This window comes from Tachypleus tridentatus, chromosome 7, assembly GCF_004210375.1.
Source record: "Tachypleus tridentatus isolate NWPU-2018 chromosome 7, ASM421037v1, whole genome shotgun sequence".
NCBI classification, from domain to species: domain Eukaryota; kingdom Metazoa; phylum Arthropoda; class Merostomata; order Xiphosura; family Limulidae; genus Tachypleus; species Tachypleus tridentatus.
In genome coordinates this window covers 18,958,352-18,980,514 of record NC_134831.1, presented here as the reverse complement: position 1 = coordinate 18,980,514, position 22,163 = coordinate 18,958,352, and the positions used below count along the sequence as shown (strand labels likewise).

The window sequence follows — 22,163 nt, the reverse complement described above, 5'->3', positions numbered from 1 at the left end:
TCAGTGATGCTTGGCTATGCTTCTAGTACTTGTGCTGGCAGAACTGCAGGTGCTGTTCATTATAAACCATAGATCTGCAATTGTCCTTTTTGAGGTATATAGTTTTTGGATTGATAGATTCTACTTAGGGAAGAACTTAAAAGTATTAAAATTGTAAAAAGACTGAGAAATGTTTTTAGTAAGAAAATCTAGTTGAAGGATATTTCAGTGCCTAGGCATTTTAGGAATCACTCATTATTTTGAAAACTATTATAGTTTTGCCTATGCAGTGGTAATATCTTTTACCACTGAGAAATAAAGCATGAATGCTAAATAACTTTAAAAATGTAAAGATATATCTGGATCCCTTTTACAATTTTTGATAGATTTAAAAATATTTAAATATGAATAATATTTAATCCCACTTTAATAAAGAACTGGAACTGGAACCCACTTCCATGTTTTTCTGTGTTTTTTTCATATAGGTATATAATTCATTGGGAAGAAAGAGGTCTATCAGGTTTTTAATACAATAAAAAATTCAAATTCTTATTATGAAAGGGAAAACATGTTAATATCCAGGCAACGAGATGCTGAAATTGCCCAGAAATTTAAAAGAATTTTTAAAAACCAGTATATACTCTGAAAGTTTACTTATACCATAATTTCATAAAAATTACACCATGATTTACCTTATACACACACTAATATAGTTAGAAAAATATAGGGTCTTTCCCTGCAAATATAATAATGGTCAATACGTGTCAAAACGTCAACATACAAGCTTTTGTGTTCATTAGATTCACCTTGTTGAAAGATATCAACAAAAGACTTAGAGCAAGTTAAAATGGTAACTTAAAAACAAGTAATTCAAGTTTACAGTTTCTTATTTAGAAAGTATGTTGTATCTTTGTGAAGTTTTACAGTCACAAGACTTAAAGTATTTTATTACCTCTCAGTCAGAGCCTTATTTATGGTTAAACTTGCTAGGCTTTGCTAATATATTACATTTACATATTAAGTGGTAAGCAGTGCTTATTGCATTAAACTTGAAAAAGATATTAATTAGCTAGGCAGACCTCAAGGTTAGCCTTCTCTGTTACTTGAATTAAGCATGGCATGTTTTTAGTATTTTTTTAAAGGCAAAGTACACAGAAAATTTTGGGATTTGAATGATTTGAATACACTTTTTTAGTGAAATAAAAATATTTTTATCAGTTAAAAATTACAGTATAGTGTGTTTATTAGTTATATCTTGTGCTCATTTATGGAGATTTCACAAAGATTTTGATAATTTACCTTCTATTAATATAGAATCATAGGTTTCATTGAGGTAAATTAATAGAAGTAATACAGTTATGCATTACTTTCAACTCATTCAGATAGCTATTAAACCAGTGTGAAGTGTCCTTAAAAGGTGGATTTTCACACATGCGTTTCTAGCTTTGATGTTAAATAAATGTATTTTAAAAATGGAAAAATATAACTATGAAAATTAGTGTTAAGCACTAAGTTTAAGTTTTCTAAAATGAAAAAGGTTAGAGAGCTTTGAGATCCTTATGATGTTAAATATATTTCTGGTGTTACAGGGAACTGCTGTTGTTCTGCAAAGACGGTCAGAAAGTGAACCCCAAGTTGAAGTTGGAAATTTAGGGTCTTCTGATTATTTTGGTAATGATAATTTTTTGTAAAATTGGGTACTCAGCTGTCAAAAGGAATTACACTATGTATTTTTGTATGATGAATACTGCTTTTGTTCTCACTAATCCTGTTAGTTCTGTTAACATAATGATAAAAAAAATCTTTAAATTGTAAGTGTAATTTAAACACTTACTAGTACCTTAATAAGAAACATATTTCTGTTTCTTTCCCAACAATGTCACCGCTTATTAATTTTTGATAAACACTTTTGATCACTTAAGAGTGATTTAACCAATTATAACACTAGATTAGCAGTAAATGTGCTACTAATCCTCCAGTAGCAATCCCACAGTTCACCAGTATCTCAATTATAAGTGTGCTATCCACCACTCTTCAGAAAGTTTTTTTTCACGTATAGATTGATTAATGATAAAATTGCTTGATTTCCTAAATATAATTAATTCTCATATTAATAATTATCTTTCTAATGCTTCAACAGTTTCATTCAGAGCACTTCTTATTTAATAATGGAGAAAATTCTAATCCTGAGAGGTTAATATTTATACATACACAAAAAATTATAGTCTAATCATAAACTTCATCCTTCAACAGTGATTCTTCTGTGTATCAGTTAGTATGCTTGGGCAAATTATCATTTTCATATTTTGTATGAATTCTTTCTCTCTAAAGACGAGAAATACTAGCTGTTGTCAGTTTGCTCTTTGTATATTGAGAGATAAATGTTGATTATTCTATTTTCTAAAAATTAAATAAAGAATTTATAGTTAAGCAGTTTTTTATCAGAATTTTTAAGAATAGCTAAGATTGTTCATGGAAATGGTACTTTAGATATCTCAGTTGGTCACCAGAAGATATAGTACAGTGTTTTCGTTGATAACAAAATGTGTGTAACGACTGAGTCACAAATTCTGGGAATGTCTGCAAATACCTTGCTCTTGTTGTTCTTTTTTATTATGTAATAAAACATTTGTGTCAACCAATTTCACTGAGATGACATACAGTCATGTGAAAAAGTTAGGACACCCTATGAAAGCCTGTGTATTTGTGTAACATTTTTGGATATATAGATATTTAATCTCAATTTAAACAATATTGAGAGATTATAGGAATATAACTAAACAATTAAAACTGAAGAAAAGACTTTTCAAGATCTTCTGTAAATGTAATTCTACAAAAATGCATATTCTAATTGAGGAAAAAGTTAGGACACCCTACCCCCTAATAGCTAGTGTTACCTCCTTTGTCTGAAATAACTGCAGTGAGATGCTTCTTGTAGCCATCTACCAGTCTCTGACATCAATCTGAAGAAAGTTTACCCCACTCCTCAATGCAAAATTCTTTCAGCTGTGAGGTGTTTGAGGGGTTTCTTGCATGTACAGCCCATTTCAAGTCACCCCACAGCATCTCAGTGGGTTTAAGATCTGGGCTTTGACTCGCCCATTCTAGGCCTCTCCATTTCTTAGTTTTCAGCCAGTCCTTGGTAGATTTACTGGTATGTACAGATGGTCTCACATGATCCTCAAGCACCCTCTGATACACAGTAGAATTCATGATGGATTCTATGATTGTGAGCTGTCCAGGTCCTGTTGCAGCAAAGCAGCCCTAAACCATGACACTTCCATCTCCATGTTTCACAGTTGGTATGAGGTTCTTTTCATGGAATGCTGTATTTGGTTTACGCCAAACATGTTCTCTGTTCTGGTGTCCACATAATTCAATTTTGGACTCATCTGTCCAATGAACATTATTCTAGAAGTCCTGGTCTTTGTTTACATTCTCTCTGGCAAACTTCAGTCTGGCCTTGATGTTTCTCTTAGAGAGCAAAGGTTTCCTCCTTGCACACCTTCCATGCAAGTTAAACTTGTGCAGTTTCTTTCTGATTGTAGAGGCATGCACTTTCACTTCAAAAGTAGCCAGAGCCTGCTGTAGGTTCTGTGATGACATGTAGGGTGTTTGGAGACCTCTTTTAGCATCTTGGGGTCTACTCTCGGGGTGAACTTGCTTAGAAGACTAGACCTGAGCATGTTGGCAGTTGTTTTGAAAGCCCTCCACTTGTTGACTATTTTCTGGACAGTGGAATGGCTGATTTCAAAATCTTTTGGGATCTTTTAAATCCCTTACCAGACTCATAAGCTGCTACAATTTTCTTTCTGAAGGCCTCAGACAGCTCTTTTGCTCTCACCATGGTGCTCACTCTCACTTCAACAGTCAGGAGCACACTGAACTAAATGTCAGGTTTAAATAGGGCAAGCCTCATTCAAAATGCTGAGTAACGATCTTCTAATCATGTGCAACTGGTGTGATACACCTGTGTGTGAGTTGAGCCATTTTAAGTGGGAATAAATATGGGGGTGTCCTAACTTTTTCATCAGTTAGAATATGCATTTTTGTAGAATTACATTTACAGAAGATCTTGAAAAGTCTTTTATTCAGTTTTATTTGTTTAGTTATATTCCTATAATCTCTCAGTATTGTTAAAATTGAGATTAAATATCTATATATCCAAAAATGTTACAAAAATACACAGGCTTTCATAGGGTGTCCTTACTTTTTCACATGACTGTAGTTTCATACAGTGTGTTCACTTTTATAAATGTTTTTGCATTAACATAATTCTGGCATAATGATGTTATCATTCCCCTTTGAAGTTAGCTTTACAGAAATTTGGAGTTCATATGTAAAGTTTGGGTACAGGGTGAAACAAAAATTGCCAGCCAATAATAAATAAGGAATAAATATTGCAGTTGTAACCTCGTTGTGTTTAGAACTTGTTTATAAATATAACCTTTCCATATCTATTGAAACACTGCATTAAGAAAACAAGCAAATAAGTAAAGAAAAAAAATTCAAAAAATAATGCAGACAAGAATTAACATATAGCAGTATACATAACTATCCAATCACAACTGAGTTTATCCTGTAATTGTTAACATTATACTACATTATTTGCCTGTTCTATTATTTAGGGATGATACAAATGCCATCCCTATTGTCTTGTTTGTAATGTTTTTGAGGGATTGGAATTAACCAACTATAGATTTACTTCCTTTTTTGAAAAGTTGTTTATTTATTTTTATAAAATGGACACAGTCAGTCTTTTCTGTATAATATAGACACAGCAGTAGTAACTCTACACCATTTGTTATACATGCATGTTTTTTGATTCTCTATATACTAGGCAAATATTATCAAACTATCTTACATGTACACATGAAGGCATTTTATGTAATCATACATAGACTTGACACTAAAGTTGCTAATCTTTACTGAATAAATTAGAAATAGGTACGACTGGTCTAATCTAGTATACACTAAGCGTAGGGTTATTAATATGTGATGTATAGATTAGACTACTAAATCTAGTAGTACTAAATGTAGACGGTAGTAACAAGATGAAAGGGAATAATTTGTCTAATGATGTTTAGGCTAGTCTCAGGATTACTTAAATAAATAAATGTTAAGATAATAGGCATTCAAGGAAAGAGGAAATAATGCTTTGAGGTTGAAAATATTTTGTTAAAATATCAGTCAGATAGTTGCACTGCTTAAAAAGATATTGTTTATGAAACATAAATTGATAAAATTGATGTGATAACTATTTATCTAGCAAAATGGTTAACCTTTGAAATGGGTTGCCTTCAGATGATGTAGAGGCAGTAAATTTAAATTAGTTTAAAAGAAACCTTGATAAATATATGAATGATAAGGGCTGGTTTTGAGATGATTTCTTTAAAATATGTTTTAGTTTAATTTAGTTAATGGAACAGCTCAAATGGATCATTAGGTCCCTTTTTATTCATAAACATTATGTTAGGTAATCTTTTTAAGATATAAGTTGTTTTAGTGAAATAATTGTAATTTTTCTTACATGGATTTGATTTCAAATATTTAGACAGCTGAATCTGTTTCAAATATACTAGCTGAACAAAAAAATTAGAAGCCATGTTTTTATACAGCGTAGTTGGCTACAGCTTGAATCCATCACGACTTAACTTTCTCAAGTGTTTGGGGTACCTTTTTTTTTGATAGCCTTCTCCCTTCATGAAGTAAGTGAAAGAAGTACATACTTTTAAAACACCATCTAAGAAGTTCCAAATATTCTAAATTGGATTGAAATCTTATATTGTAATAGCAAGGAAAATGGTGAAACTCTACTTCAAACCAATTATGAACAAATGACATGGTAAGTATTAGCAATGTCTTTTTTGAAAATACCTGTCATAAGAGATGTACTTGACATAAGTGTTTTCAAAATGCAATGCTACCATTCAGAAAGACTTAGTACATGAAAATGCACCTTTTTTCTTTTTATAATTTAGAATAAGAGTACACAATTGTAACTTGTTTCTAGAGTAAAATAAACATGGCTTCAAACAGTGAGAAAAACTTAGCCTTATTACAAAAACACTTAAGCTTGCATTTTGGAAATGGTTTGGCTTACTGAGGAAAGTAGAGAATGCCATTTACCAAATCTGTATTAAAAATACCAACAAAGGTATTAATACCATTAGCCTTCTTACATATTTATGTCACAATCTTTCACAATAATATGGCAAGTTCCATTGGTTACAAGGCTTGCAGCCTATAATGCTAATGAACAAAGTGAAACAACTTGTAGATGTACAAAGTACATTGGAAAGTAGTTTTTTTGTGTTTTGTTTTTTTGCTTCATCCTAAACCATTGGACAATTCATTGAACTACTCACTCAAAATATCATAATGTAGTGACTCATCTTTTGCATGTAATTTGTATAGTTTTTCTTTCAATGGGTTTTGTATTTAAAATTTCACCATGTTCATAATTTTTGAAATTTATAATTTGTCATGTTTGCATGGTAGAATGCTTAAAGATATTTAAATTTTGATGTTAAGTTAATCTGTATTTGTTTTAAGTTTCACTAGTAGTGTGTTTGATTTATCATTGTTACTTGAAGTTTGATGTACATTTAAATGTTTGAACTTAGAAAAAAATTGCTTATTATATTAAACTTTCATTTTTGACCACTTGACAGAATGTATTATATATTTTACATACCATTTCTAATATACCTATGCCAATGAATTCTACTAAAAATATGTATTTATATAAATGTGTATGTGAGTTAATGCTAATACATTTTCAAATGATTATGATACTTCCAACATTAGGGGATAAACTCGTACTTTCCATATGATGTAGGTAATGAAATTATTTGATTAATGAAACATTGTTTTCAAACAAATACGGATACAGATGAGGTTGAATCCTTGATCTTTTGAGTAAAAAACATTTGCTGTACCATGTGAGCTAAAGCTTAGAGTTTTTTTAATATATGCATCATTATTGAGGTGAATGCTGTATGTGGAATGGTATAAGTGTTAAATAGATAAATCTTTTAACTAATGCTTTTGTAGTATTATGTAATTAGATATGAATGAAACATGGTTGTGATCACTGCCCAATCATTTTCTCTTTCATTTGGTTGTGCTCCTAACACATTTCAGCCCAGATATGTTGCACGTTTTCCACATCTGGGCAATGATTATACCTAGTACAGAAGTGATGCAGTCTTCCACGTATAATCTTATTAGAGGGTTCCCTTGTGAAAGTGTCCAAAGGACACTTTCAAAGGATCCTCCTACATTGGGCCAGTCACTCTAACCTACTCAGTGTGGAATTCTAGCTAAGTTTGTTTGAACAAGTAAGAAACCTTGTTGGAAGTTATTTTCATACACTGAAAATATATTTTCAACAAGCACTTATGTTCACATTTTCCACTGTCAACTGATGCCTAGAATTCTGCCTAAACCTGAAGTGATAGTAAGGTAGAATAGCTTAGATGGAGGTCACATGAGTATGAGGCATATTTATTGATAGAAGTTTGTTGCATGATAATTTACATGCAAGAATCAGTTAAGTCATCTAAACTGAGTGGTATGTAGGAGTGAAAGGCTTTTGGCATGCAAAAACTACTTTGCAAATGAAAGGTAGCACTAAACAAGAATAGTTATGTATGTAAGGTGAAGAAAGAACCCATAGGAAATATATTTTCAGTGTAAGAAAATAATAGCTTTTGTGAATTTCTGGTGGGTATGCGTGTCTAAATCACATTTATATATCATCCAAAACCTGTAATTATTTTCTTTTGTGTTACGTATTAACTGTAAAACATTGAAAATGAATGCAAAGATGCCAACCATTACAATTTTGGTATATACATTACGATTATATGCTCATGCAGACAAATATTACAACTTGTTGCAACTGTCAAATTATTATATAGGCCTATACAATAAAGTGATAAATTGTTCCCCCAGGGTTTGAAAGGGGTGAAAAAAAAATTTCTAGTGAGATACAAATAAATTCTGATAATAAATAAAAGACATAGTCCAAATGGCTACTTGCAATAATCATATTTGTGCTTGAAATAATAAAAAATATTTGTATCTCCAACATCTGCCAATAGTTTGAGTGCAGTGCTTCTCCATACTGGGTACGTGGGGGAATCCATAGTTACGTCATCAGTGCTTGTCAGCTAATCAGAGCTCGCGTAGATGGGTATTTCTCGTTTTCTAAGCGGCATAGAAACACCAATGCGATCATTCACAAGATGGAAAAAAAGAGGCCCCATTCTTCAGATTGTCTTGTTTCTAGCAAATCTAAAAGGACTAAAACTGTGAATCAAAAACTTAGGAAAGAGTATAGTGCAAAATATCCAGTCATTACATCAAAAGTTGGTGACAGTCATGTGTTTTGTACAGTTTGTCACATCGATTTTTCTGTGGCACATGGCGGGATAAACGATTGTTTCAGACATACGAAATTGGCATCTCATCAACAAAAGGCTGAGGTGAAGACAAAAATGATGCAGATAATGACATTTATGGGTAAGAATTCAGAATATGAAACCATAAATGCAGAAGTAATGTTCACGCAATTCATCATGGTTCATAATTAACCCCTAGCTGTAGCTGACCATGCAGAACATCTATTCAGAAAAATGTTCCCAGACTCTGATATAGCAAAAAAATATGGCTGTGCTAGAACCAAAACTACAGCCATTGTACAAATGTTGGGTTGTGAAGATGGCAAAATGATTTCAAGCATACTTACTAACAGTGTTTACAGTTTAGCCACAGATGGATCCACAGACATGGATGACTCAAAACTGTATCCAGTGGTTGTACGATATCTTGACCCTTTGCTTGGAAAAATTGTTTGTTCTCTTTTGACAATGGTGGAATGGAAAGAAGCTTCAACGGGAGAGAATATTTTCAAGCTTTTGGACCATGAACTGACTAAGAGGACAATGCCTCAGTTATGTCTGATATAGGTAAAGGTGTGATGGAACACATCTCAAGATGACAGCCTAGCATTTACTTCATGGGGTGTGCCTGTCACCTCATGAATATTGCTGCCCAGAAAGCTTCCAGAGAACTGCCCTGCCCAGTTTCTGATATATTGATAGATATCTACTATTTTCTGGACAAAAGTGCTTGCAGAAAACAACATTTCAAAGAGTTGCAAGGATTGTATGACAAAGAAACAAGAAAAATTCTACAACTTGTTAACACAAGATGGCTATCACTTGGGTGTGCCTCAACAAAATAATGGACATGTGGAAGCCATTGAAGAAGTATTTTCACTGTGAAAAGGAAAAAACTAGATTCAAATGGATCTAAACATGCAGCTCAGTCAAGCAGCAAGACTTTAACAGTTGGGATATCCTCTCAGCCACACAGGGACATAAGACAACAGTCTCCAAAAGCAGACAAAGAAACATTTGATACAACTCAATATATGTTTAGGCAGTCAGACCTTGAACTAAAGAAGAGACAATCAATGAAAAAAAAGAAGAAAACAAAAGCTAGCAAGGAAGTAACCAAGAAAAGTTGTGTGCAGAGCAAGATAGATAAGTTAACAGTTTTCTTGGACAACAAAATGAACTTGTTATTTTGTCTTTTTCTTTAGTCTGCAATTCCTCTATTTGAGCAAGCCAATTTGATATTGCAAAGAGAAGAACCTTGCATACACATTATGCATAGAACTCTGATTACACAAGTTAAAAATATACTTGTCAAATACATCAAGCCAGAATATCTTGAAGGTAACATCACTGAACTTGACTACAACAATGAATCCTTACACAAATCTGATGAGGCAGTTTTTGTTGGAAATGCTGCCAAGGGATACATTGTTAAATATGAAAAGGACCTGGACCTGATCAGCTTCTACACCAGTGTCAAGAAATACTATATTGCAGCTACAAATTACATGATGAAACATTTCCCTCTAAATGATGAACTTCTGATTTATGCAGAGGTTGCTGATCCAAAACTGAAAGTTGGTAAAGATTTCTCTTCTCTACGCTTCTTCACAGACAGGTATTCTGTCCTTGTCAATACACATGAGCACGACACTATTGACAAGTTGGAAGGGCAATATTTGAACTATCAAATTGATACTTTCTCAGAAACATGTCCTTCAGTTGAATGTTGACAAGTTTTGGGTTCAGCTGTCTACAGTTAAGGATGGAAATGGCAACCAGAAGTATGACATTCTGTGTAGGGTTATGCTTGGAATTCTTACAATCTTCCATTCAAATGCTGACAGTGAAAGGATATTTAGTTTAGTGACTAAAAACAAAAGCAAGTTCAGACCAAACTTCAGCACCTCAGTTTTGAGCAGTATTATAACACACAAGGTGTCTATGCAGTCAAATGGACAATGTTGTTTAACTCCCAATCATCCAGAGACATTTTCATGAAAGCAAAGGCTGCAACAGCTGCAAAACGATTACAATAAGTGTCATAAACATGATATAAACTAGTCCTTACACAAAGGCTTTTTCTGCTTACTGTTTTTGCATGTTCAATGTTGTTTTATCAGTATGTTTGTTACTCTAAACTAAATAAAAGACATAATTTCAAAAGAATTTTTTTCAATTTATTTATTAAATACACAAAACACAGTCATAAATGAGCAATCTATAGCATTAATAAATAATAATAGTTATAATAATAAACAGCTCAGAGACATTGGTCAGGCCAAGAAGCTGCAAATAATAAAGGGCTCTGTCTACAATCATTACACTCAGTCATTTGAAATAGTTGGCATCTCTGTGAATGAAGTTATGGAAATGATTACTAAGGCTGATTACTGTTAGTTATTTAGTTGGTAAACTTGTGCTAAATGTATGAAGCATGTTTAAACTTAGGCCTAACTGTTAATCTTTAGGTACCTATTGGAATTGGTATTGAAATGTTATTTATAAGTCAAGGAAAGGTAAAGAATATTAATTTAATGGGTTTCCTTGGGTGGTTGCTTGTGTTTCTGAAGTAATTGTTTTTGCAGTTAATGTTATAAATGCCATATTTTTCACTCATAACAATGCATGTTGAACTTTGTCCACTTTTGTGCTCAGATAAGTGTAAAAGTACGACTTTATAGTTGGGTTTCTATACAAGCTAGAACACAAATATGCATAAACTGACTGACACATATTATTTTAATGATACAGATATCAGTAACTTCTTGTGTTTACAGATTTTTGTTAAGCCTTTTTTGCCATACCATGAAACCTTGTGAAATGAACAATTTTAATTTCCTTGTCAGTTCTAATGTTTTTGCATCTCTGACTTCACTTAGCCAGACCTCCAAGAATACTGCCCATTTTGAAACTGGATGAATCCTTATGAACTTTTCTAATCTTAATGAAAACTGAAATACAAAAAAAAACCTACATACACTGTTTATACTAGTACAGTAGCCAAAAGAGGCACATTTCATTTACTATTTGCACAAGTAAAAAATCCAAAACTAAATAAGTGATGGAATTTCCAATTTTGTTTAGACAGGCAGTATGTATGTATTTTTACTTAAGCATTTATACAATAGACAATCTCTCTCTCTCTCTCTCTTTTTTTTTTTTTTTGACATTTAACTTTGAAGCTATCAGTAAAAACTTCATAAAAGCTTATCATTTTGAATGCTTCTTTATAAATCTACCATAGGGGAGATTGCACTGCTTTTAGACCGTCCAAGAGCAGCTACTGTAAAAGCTAAAGGCCCTCTTAAGTGTATAAAACTTGATCGAGCTCGTTTTGAACGAGTACTTGGACCGTGTGCAGACATCCTGAAGAGGAACATGACACACTATAACAGTTTGATTTCTCTCTCTGTGTAAAGTCTGTTTTAATTATGTAAGTTTACACGTTAAACGTAATTTATGTCAAATTATTATATATACAAGCATTTTGATGTGTGTATTTAATACAGATGAAAATCTTTATAAATACTTTTTCTTTCTTATGGTCCTATATGTATTAAGAAATACATTTTCATTAAGTTGCCTGAAATTATAAGTTTGTATTTTTAATTCACATTTCAATCAGCATATTAAGATTTTCATAATATTTCAATGTCCATTTCATTCCATATATATGTTTTTGATGCTAAATTCTGTGATTCATAATGAAAAATACCTGTTATCAGTTTCGGTAATTATTATCAATAGCTCAAAAGTTATTGAAGTATCACTACTATCCGACACATTTTAGAATGTCAACACTTCCACATACATTGTATCAGCTCGTAGTTACATTTAAATAACCCTTTAAGCCATTTGAACTTATTCAATTATCTTAAAATTACTTTTCCCTTATGGCCCAGCATGTTAAGGTGTTCAACTCGTAATCTGAGGGTCACGGGTTTGCATCCCTCTCACGCCAAACATGCTTGCCCTTTCAGCCGTGGGGGCGTTATAATGTGACGGTCAATCCCACTATTCGTTGGTAAAAGAGTAGCCCAAGAGTTGGCAGTGGGTGGTGATGACTAGCTGCCCTCCCTCTAGTCTTACACTGTTAAATTAGGGATGGCTAGCACAGATAGCCCTCGAGTAGCTTTGTGCGAAATTTGAAAACAATTACTTTTCTCTACAAATCAACGAGACCTTGGTCATTATAAACTTGAATATGGAATTAAATGAACAGTCTAGGACTGGTAGGTTATTTTGAAAGTGTAATGAAATGTTTGTTATTTTTGAAATGATATGTAACTTATAAATTACTTTGAGCTAAGATTTTTATAACAAAGGTAATTGCACTTTTTTATGCAAACCTAACATAAGCCTATCTTATTGTAGACCTAAATATTTGAAACAAGTTATTAAAACTGATTATTCTAATTTGATACCCAGAATTTATTCATAAAAACCATTATATTAATAAAAAGTTTTTTTCTCCCATTACAGTAGGTCTTTGTTGAAATTTATTTCAGTTAAAACTTTTGAAGATGGACTTCTTAAGGTAAGAAGGGTATAATGGAAATGCCAAGCTCGCTAGTTAGAAGCAGCATTATAAACCACTATCAGTTTTGTGTAGAAAATGTGTTTGGTATCCTCATAATTGGTAATTGTTTCAAAACTAATGTTTTAACCTGTACACTTCTGTTCAGGTGACCTCCTCCTTTTTTGTTTTTGGTCACAGTTGGTAGAATTAGTGCTTTTATTAAAAAGGTATGGGGTTTGTAGTTATTGTTGTGCATGTTGTTATACAGAGTTTGATGTTGTTTTTATATGTATATATAATTATAATTAGCCAAGCAGCACATCGAGGTTTTTAGATTTTTTTTTCTTATTACCATTGGTGAATTTAAAACTTTGTTCTGAAAATTAAAAGTATTGAATTATAAAGTTATGCAATGTTATTATTGTATTTTAAGAGAGGAGAGAAGTATTCTGATTCTTTCTGTCAAATAATAATTTATGGTATTTATTATTTCTTTATGAAAGTTTTATAAAACCAAGGTTTACTCAGGATATGTTATCAACTGCATACTAATATAAATAAGAGATTAGTAGACCAATATTTAGGATCAAGAAGTGTGTGTAACATACACTGTTTGATCTTCCACCTTTACTAATTGAACTATTGTTTTTTTTTTATATATTGTTATTCTTGTTTTTGGCATTAAATGCAAAAGTGTTCTAATAAAAGTACACTTTTTGAGATACAAATTTTTGGTTAAACACACATACCATATTTCATAAAAGTTAAAAAACAGCTAATAATTTAAGTTACAAAGAATAAAAAGTAAGTTATGATTTCTTTTTGTGCAAGTTTGGTAATTTGGTTTTAAGAATTTTTTTTTGTAACAGTATTTTGTTTTAATTTTTTGTTGTATACTGTATTTAAATATAGTTTAGTTTCTGTGTTGTTGTTTTTTGAAGTTATGCAACTTTGATAAATTTATATATTTTTGAATATGTTGAACATAATGTTATTGTTAATTTCTCAGCAACTTTAGAGAAGATAAATTTGTATACTGTTCTTCTATGCATAACAGAATACTTGATTTATGTTATTAAAGTAAATTGTCTTTAGAAAAAGAATTCAGTGATTTGTTTTTCATACCATTCAACTCAAAATATGCTGATTATAATGCAATTTTACAAGTTCTAATTTATGTTAACATTGTTGTAATAAAAAAACTGAGGATGTTATAGCACAGAAAATAAGAAAATGAACATGGAAAGTGTAATTTCTGACTAACTACATGACTGAAAACTTAACATTGATGTTAAAAGTATGACATTTCAGTTCTTAAGTTGTTGAAGATAATATCTTGTTGTTGTGGTGATGTTTAACATCTCTGTATTTGACGGTTGTAAGTTATATGTGTGATTTTGTGAGTTTAGTTTTTTCTTTGATGTGTGACACATTTGTTGTTTGAGCTAACTTGTTGTGTGCTTTAGTTCTTATGTAAGAGTAAACTTTAATAAAATAAATAAGTTGCTTAATCTCATGATATTTAAACCTTAAAATGTTTATGATACACTAGAAACTTTTTAAAGTTTTAAAACAAACACCAACTTATAAGCTGACTATATCTGACTCAGCTTATGAGTGAGAAAGCTTTTATTATATTAAGATTATAAAATAATTTGAATGGACCATCCAAGGATGTGCTCTATTACACATGAATTATCCAGCCCTCAAAACATGCATGGTCTTCAACTTGCCCCAGCAGATCTTTAGTACCAAAACCATTGTAACATTGCTTGCAACAAAGACAGGTAAATTTTTCAACTACATTCAGTATTTCTATTGAAGAAATATTATATTTAAACAATACTGCAAATGTTAACCTGGTTTGAAAAAAAAACACAAAAAAACTCGAATTTATGTGCAGGTACACTTCGTCGTGTGGTGCACGTTTTTTGTTTTGTTTTAACAGGTGAGATGTTTATAGATATAGACAAAGTTATACAAAGTTTCCATGTAGGAATTTCATACCATGATAAATTCTTGAAAAGTTTTGTTTGTGTTACGTGAATACATATTATATGAATCAAATAAGTGTGAAAAGCCATTTCATTGAAATCCTTTATTGAAATTGTGTACAAATTTGTAGATACTTGAATTATTTCCACAATTAACTAAGATATTTTCACCAAGTTTCCTTTAAACATAGTTCTTATATAACTTATAAGATTAAAATAAAGATTGTTAGATGTTATCTTATAGTAAACTTCACATCTCAAGTTATCATTACAGTTATAAAGCAGTGCATTTAAAACTGCACATATTCAACAGCACAACTACACCACCAGTCTTATTATAAAGTGCACCATTGAATAAAAACTGAAATTCAAAGCTGCAAAATTCATTAACTTGAGATATACAGATTATGAAATGCATAATAAAAATTGAATCTGCATTTAACTGTATTGTTTCTTTGCAAGGGATGTTAGTATGCAATGACGCAATATTAAACTGAAACCGCAAACCGTATTATCCATCTTTAATTTTTGTATTTCATTTAAAACAAGTTAATCTGTAAAAAGCACTTGGCTTCAGCTTTGTTCACTTCACTGTTTGTAAAATATTTCATTGTTTACCTCTCCTTAAAAGTAGCATTCAAGCAACTACAAGTCCAGTGAGTGCTCACTTGTATGTTACTGTTGTAATATTCACAACAATTGTTTTGGCAAGATTTGAAATTGAATGACTTCTGTCTTGTAAAGAAAGTGTCCTAAGGTACTCGATATGTCTTTTTGAGAGTTTTGGTGTTTATTTCTCGACTATTTGTATTATTAAAAACTCCTGTGGAAACATAGAGTGTTGTAGTAATTATTTGCATGGAATATCTTTAACCATTCAAAAGTTTGATTTCTACAATAAGCATTCAATAAATAATCTTTTCTGCAGTTGTCACTTTAATCTCCTTTTGTTTTAAATTTTGATTATTATTTCAGTGGTAGTTTTCAAAGAATAGAGGGCCATACAATATCTAGCTTATCTAGAGATAAATGTTAGCAAAAATATTGATGATTAATGGGGAGAATTCAGGGTGCTTCACGTATTTTAGTTAGGACTAAATTTTGAAATGTGAGAAGGATAAAAATCAGATTTATCTTTTATAAGAATTAACTGTTAAGAGGAACAATAATGTCCATCTTTATCCATGAATGAGTTCTTGTTAGTTTGTTGAAAAGCACAAATCTATACAATGGTTTGTTTGTGCTCTGCATATTATTTGTCTCAAAACTAGGTTTTTAGCATTATAAATCCACATACTTATCACTGAGCTGTTGGTATTGTAAGATCTTATGAGTAAATACAAAATAGAATATGTCAAACACTCTGCATCTGCAATCTAGAGCCAATTAGAGTTTTTGGTTTGTACTTGGAGTCATTCAACTATTTAACCCCAATTATTTGTTTTATTTTTTATTTAAAGTAACTTTACTATCATTTAAAAGACGTTTGTAAATTCTTGGAAAACTTGTAAAAGTTCGACTTACTCAAGCCTGACATGGCCAGGTGGTTAAGGCACTCAACTCGTAATCCGAGGGTCGAGGGTTCGAATTCCCATCACAATAAATATGCTCGCCCTTTCAGCCGTGGAGGCGTTATAATGTGACGGTCAATCCCACTATTTATTGGTAAAAGGGTAGCCCAAAAGTTGGCAGTGGGTGTGATGATTAGCTGACTTCTCTCTTGTCTTACACTACTAAATTAGAGATAGCCCTCGTGTAGCTTTGTGGGAAATTCAAACTAAATCAATGCTCATCTTTTTTTTTATTATAAGTATCTAACACATATGCACAAATAAAGCTGTTTACAAGTTTTATTCTTGATCTGAGTTAGGTTCCATAGGCACTCCACATCTTGAAAAGAAATTATTGAAGAGTTTCCTTAAAATAGTTTCTGCTTCCTCGCTAGGAACAGCATATGCTTGTCTCATTTGAGTATATGGAGTATTTCTAGCTGAACTTTGTCCATAAGTACAGATAGTTCTAATGTTTCTTTGTCTTTTAGCGTTTTTTTGTTTTTTTACCTATTTGGACTCTGAGATGCATCTTCAGGATATTATTTTCTCATAGTCTCGGTTGTAATAGCCAGGTTTCCTACATCTATAACATTTCCCTCTTTTGATATTATTTGGGAAAAGTTCTTTTTCCAAGCAGATCCTGACAATTTACACTTGAAACATTATTGTCTTTTGGTTTATTTCCTCCATTCTGTGTATCTGACTGGTCAGTTAATCCTTCTAGTCTTTCTAGAGTATTGTCAGTAGGGAGTTTGTTTCCATAATGCTTAAACTGATGATCTCGAAACTTTCAGGTGGTGTCTTTATTTTTTGATCTTTGACTTTAATTGATTTCATTTCCATCATAAATTGCAGAGCTTCTTTAAAATTATATAACTGCTCTTGCTTTTGCCTAATTTACAAGTCGTCATTTGTTATGCAAATGAATGCACCATTTTACAAGAAGCACTTTGGGTTAAATAATTGTGCAAGCCTCTTAAAATCTTCCATAAGTTTGGCTAAAGTCACTTCGTTTCTTCATACCCTTTCCATATCTTTACTCTTAGTATTTCCTGTTGATGCATGACTCCAAATCTATTGTATAAAGCAACTACCAACTATATATACGCCTTCCATTGTACCTTTTCATTGGCGATATCAACCTTTCGAGGCTAATTCTGGAAGTTGATTTGGCAGTATAATGGATGGAGTAGTTCAGGAAGACCTTCTGTCACATATGGTTGTTTTTTTAAATGAATAACGTGTTGAATAGATGAACAGCTTGTTCACTTTGAAAATGGTTTCAAACTGAGCCTAGCGTTGGTATCTTTCCATCATAGTCTACAGGTTTCTCGATCACCTACTTGGCTGTGGGTGGTGATGGCTAGCTGCCTTCACTCTAGTCTTACACTGCTAAATTAGGGACAGATAGCCCTCTTGTAGCTTTGCGCGAAATTCCAAACAAATCAAATCAGTTCTCAATAAGCTAAGTTGAAGTTGGCCAGATAAATTCTGGAACTGGATTTGGTAGTGACATGGCTGATGTAGCAGCTGGAACAACTACAATCTTCTTGTTTTAATTTCACTGTACGTCTTCAATAACTTCATTGATCTCATCTTCAGTTAAACTTATTTATGATTTTAAATCATCTTTAAATAGTACGTCTCATTTTTTCTGTACCTTGCATCTCTTGCATTCAATTTTTTGCATCTTTATCTTTTATTTTCGTGTTTCATTTCTCTTCGTTTGTCTCTTTCAACTTAACCCCTTATTTTAATTAGCTCATTATCTCTACCAAAGCTTTGACCTTGATTCTGGATCAGGATGTCATGTTGAAATTGAGCCAAATTATATTCTATTTTCCCAAAATAATCCCATTTCTGACACTGGAGCTGTAAGTGCTTTTTAAATAGTGTTTTTTTACTTAGTAAAAAACAGGCCATGCCCACCAAAAATAACAAAATTTGTTTATTTTCTCTCTAAATTATTTACAGTTGTACTTCTAGACCAGAGTTAACAAAGAACGCTTTTACTTTCAATAGAAAATTAGTCATTAATGATACTAGGACTAAAGTACGAATAAATTTACCTGTACAGTTTCTAAGCTAACTGATTATCGAGTAAACTAATACTGATCCGAATATTTCATTGTTTGACAAAAACTTTACTTTATTTTAATCTATCTAAATGCTTCACTGGTTCTCGTATTTGTAATTTATTGTTCATTCTGAACATGCTAAGTATTTTAGGGCTACTTTTTTATAATTTATTTAGTCTTAATAGGCCTGGCATGCGTAGGTAGTTAGGGCACTCAACTCGAATTCCCGTTGCACCAAACGTGCTGGACCTTTTAGTCGTGAAGGGGTTATAATGTGCAGTCAATCCCACTATTTATTGGTAAACGAGTAGCCCGAAAGTTGGCGATGGGTGGTGGTATTGATTTTTACAAAGAGTATACAAGCTGTTAGAAACTAATAAACCGAAACTAAAATTTGCAGAGCCATCACACTACTTTAGGAGGGATGCATCTAAACCGAGGTTGGCATAGGTCACGGGTTGTTATAATCTGTGGTATGTAGATTATGGTACAGCCCCTAAGCCACAGGAGAATATACAAGGTATGCTAGGGTCCTAAAATGGCTACAGGTGCAGTAGATGACTGATAACTGTAGAATTTAGCCATTAAAATCGTAAAGCAGCATTACGAGTTCATGTTTCATGATCAATGGTCAAAAATAGGTTTCATGATATTGGAATCAGATCCATGGTATCAGTTAAGAGTTCCTGTACTAACTACAAATAACTGAACAGCCTGGCTGACATTTGCATAGGTACATGTCGCCTGGTCCTTTCAGCAATGTACCTGTAGTGTTCACAGATGAGAGATGGTTCTCTGTATTTTCAAGTGATCGACGTGTGAAGATATGGAGACATGAAGTAGAGTGATATCTGGCCTATAGTATTGTCCACCATGATGCATTTTAGGTGGTTCAGTCATAGTCTTGGGCGGCATTTATATGCGAGAGCATACGGACCTCTAGCTGAAGGATAGAAAAACCCTGACAATAAGACGTTACATGGATGAGATCTTGCTACTAATTGTATGATTTTTTTTTGCTGGTACTTTTGGAGATAAGTTCGTATGTCAGCATAATAACGCCTGTATTCACACTGCCAGGATCACACAACAATATTTTTAGGATGAAGGCAAAACAATGCTGGACTAACCGGCTAAGTCACTGGACCTAAATACAATTTAGCATACGTGGGGCTTACTAGACAGAACACTTGCTGACAAACAACCTGGAAGCTCAGATCTGCCTTTATCCGGAAGAGGATTGTGTTGTCCCATCAAATCATCCAAAATTTCATCAGTAGTTTTGGAAATAAAAGAAGTCATAAATAATCATAAACAGAGGAGGACCCATAAGCTAAGTTTATTCATCTTAATAAGTTAATTCTTCTTTGTTATTTGTGTAGCCAACTCCTGGTATTTTCTTAACTTTTGCTTTTTTTTATTTGTAAATGAATCTTTTTGAACTGGTTGGTATTGTTTACTCGTAATATTTGCAATAAACAAATTTCGTCAATATTGAACATCTCTGTATTTTTTCTTCACATTTTAAAAATAAAATATATCAAACCTCTTTATCCTTTCATTTGTGTAGGTAGTGTGTTAAAATCGCAGTTGAAGAAGAAGAAAATAACTCAGAACTGATTTTCAAACCTAGAATATTAATACTGGTCACAATAGGATTGTATCGTAAATCAACATGCATATAGGATCATATAGTCATCTGCATCATGGTAGAGCCCATATACTAAGATGTTTTGCTGGATGACACATCAAATATGAGGAATCTGACTGAGAGTGTCATCAGCCTGCCCCTGAAGTCCCAAAATTGCCATCCATTTCTGTGCCAGTGGTGAAAGGTTTGACGGAGTCAGAGGTGTCGGCAAACTCTGACCACCTTGCGACCAACCTGCTGACCGATCAAACTGTTAAAATAACACAATATGTCAAACTTAAGTCCTTAAATTTTTAAAAAAAATTGGAAATAACGTTTCAAGTAACCGTTCAAGCAACACTTGGATGCGTACATTTTGAAGACAACACATTTTCTAGCTGAGATGTCGGTGAGGACATCTAAGCTCTAGGGAAGTTAACGCGGGCTATCGTCAAGAAAACACCAGCAGCAAAGGTGATACCAACAAGTCAAACTGCGACGAAGGGGTCTTGATATCAGTGGTTGGACTGCAACCAGATATATATGAGGATTTTACTGGTTGAGAAAGTGCTTTCCACATTGAAATAAAAGGGAGACTAACATTGCAGGAAATACTGATGTTAAAGTGTCACTGCTACGTTGGAGAACTTACTGCCAGAGTTTTTTTGGTTAGCAATGACATTAATTAAATGTATTTTCACCAGTTTGTTTAATATAGTTTGATTATAGTTAAGCATAAGGCTACACAAAGGTGCTCTGCTCGCCACGGGTATTGAAACCTGCTTCTGGTATTGTCCGGACACACTGCCTCGTCATCGGAGGGTATTTTTACTGGCAATAGTTTGTAGATTGCCAAGTAATTTTTGAGTTTTCTGTTGTTGTTGTTTAATGTTTTGCGTATGCAAATTGCTTGTAAATAGCGCGTTTTGTGGATGTGTATTTTTTTGTTACCTGCTGTCTCTCTCTCGGTTGTTTCTCGCACATTGTTATCCTTAAAGGTAACACATTTTCCAGTTGTATTTCTTGTTGATAGCATTAGCAATGTATGGATTTCTATATTACTTCTCTGTACGAGTTACGTCGCTCTAAATTTGTCTTTCAATAATAATGATAATAATGTAAGTGTTATAGTCCTATGTAACACACACAACACGTGAAATCCATCGAAAAATGCTTAAGCGAGAAAAAATCGGAATAAACTCGGGCACTATGTTGTACAAAAAGCAAAATGAAGCAATATAGTTCGTTGTTTTATGTACTGTAAAACTTAGTGTTGAGTTTAATGTCTAATTCGCCATATCACATCGTATTCAGTTTAATGTAATAATACTGAAGCGAACTAAGAGAATAAAAACCGAATGTAAATTCATATTTCAATACATGAATAAAATGGCGCACTATGAGTAATGCTACGTCACTTCATTTTACTTTGTTTATGAGTTATCGCCTATTATTTGAGCTGAAGCAGAATTGTCTTGTCGTTTTATCGATCAACTATTTTTTGTTGGTTGCAGAATGTCCGCCTCCAAGTGGCACAGTGGTATGTCTGCTGACTTACAACGCTAGAAACTCGGTTTCGATACCCGTGGTAGGCAGAGCACAGATATCCCATCTTGTGGCTTTGTGCTTATCTTTAAACAGATAACAAACAAGTAGAGTGTCTTGTTACACACTGCCGGGACTGAAAATGACGAATAGATGACTTAAAAACCCTCTGAGTAACGTTAAAAGCGAGAGGCATTGTTGTGGCTTTAAGAATATACATATAATTCAATAGGAATACATATATGGCATTGTACTTATTGTGTTTGAAGCTAATCACAAAGTACAGAGTAGGATGTTTGTGATCTGCTCATCACAGGTATCAAATCCCGATTTTTAGCGTTGTAAATCTACAGACAAATATGTTGCAATGAAACCAAATTATTGTGGCACGATTTGTTGAAGTAACATTCAAAGTTTAGGGAAATAAGTAAGGTAATCTTTGCAAAATATACAG

General features: G+C 32.7%; 1 protein-coding gene across 3 annotated transcripts in view; it reads left to right on the top strand.

Annotated features, from left to right (window-relative positions):
• Positions 1-14,420, top strand: part of LOC143255235 (cAMP-dependent protein kinase regulatory subunit-like) — a 45,198-nt gene extending 30,778 nt beyond the window's left edge. For 2 of the 3 annotated variants that reach the window (XM_076510575.1, XM_076510574.1), the window contains 3 exons: positions 1,569-1,650; positions 11,635-11,823; positions 12,873-14,420. In XM_076510575.1, the coding sequence (XP_076366690.1) occupies positions 1,569-1,650; positions 11,635-11,807 (255 nt within the window). In that variant the 3' untranslated portion in view covers positions 11,808-11,823; positions 12,873-14,420. The remainder of the gene's footprint in view (positions 1-1,568; positions 1,651-11,634; positions 11,824-12,872) is intronic. The other variant, XM_076510576.1, reaches the window with a different exon arrangement.
• The last annotated feature ends 7,743 nt before the right edge of the window (positions 14,421-22,163 follow it).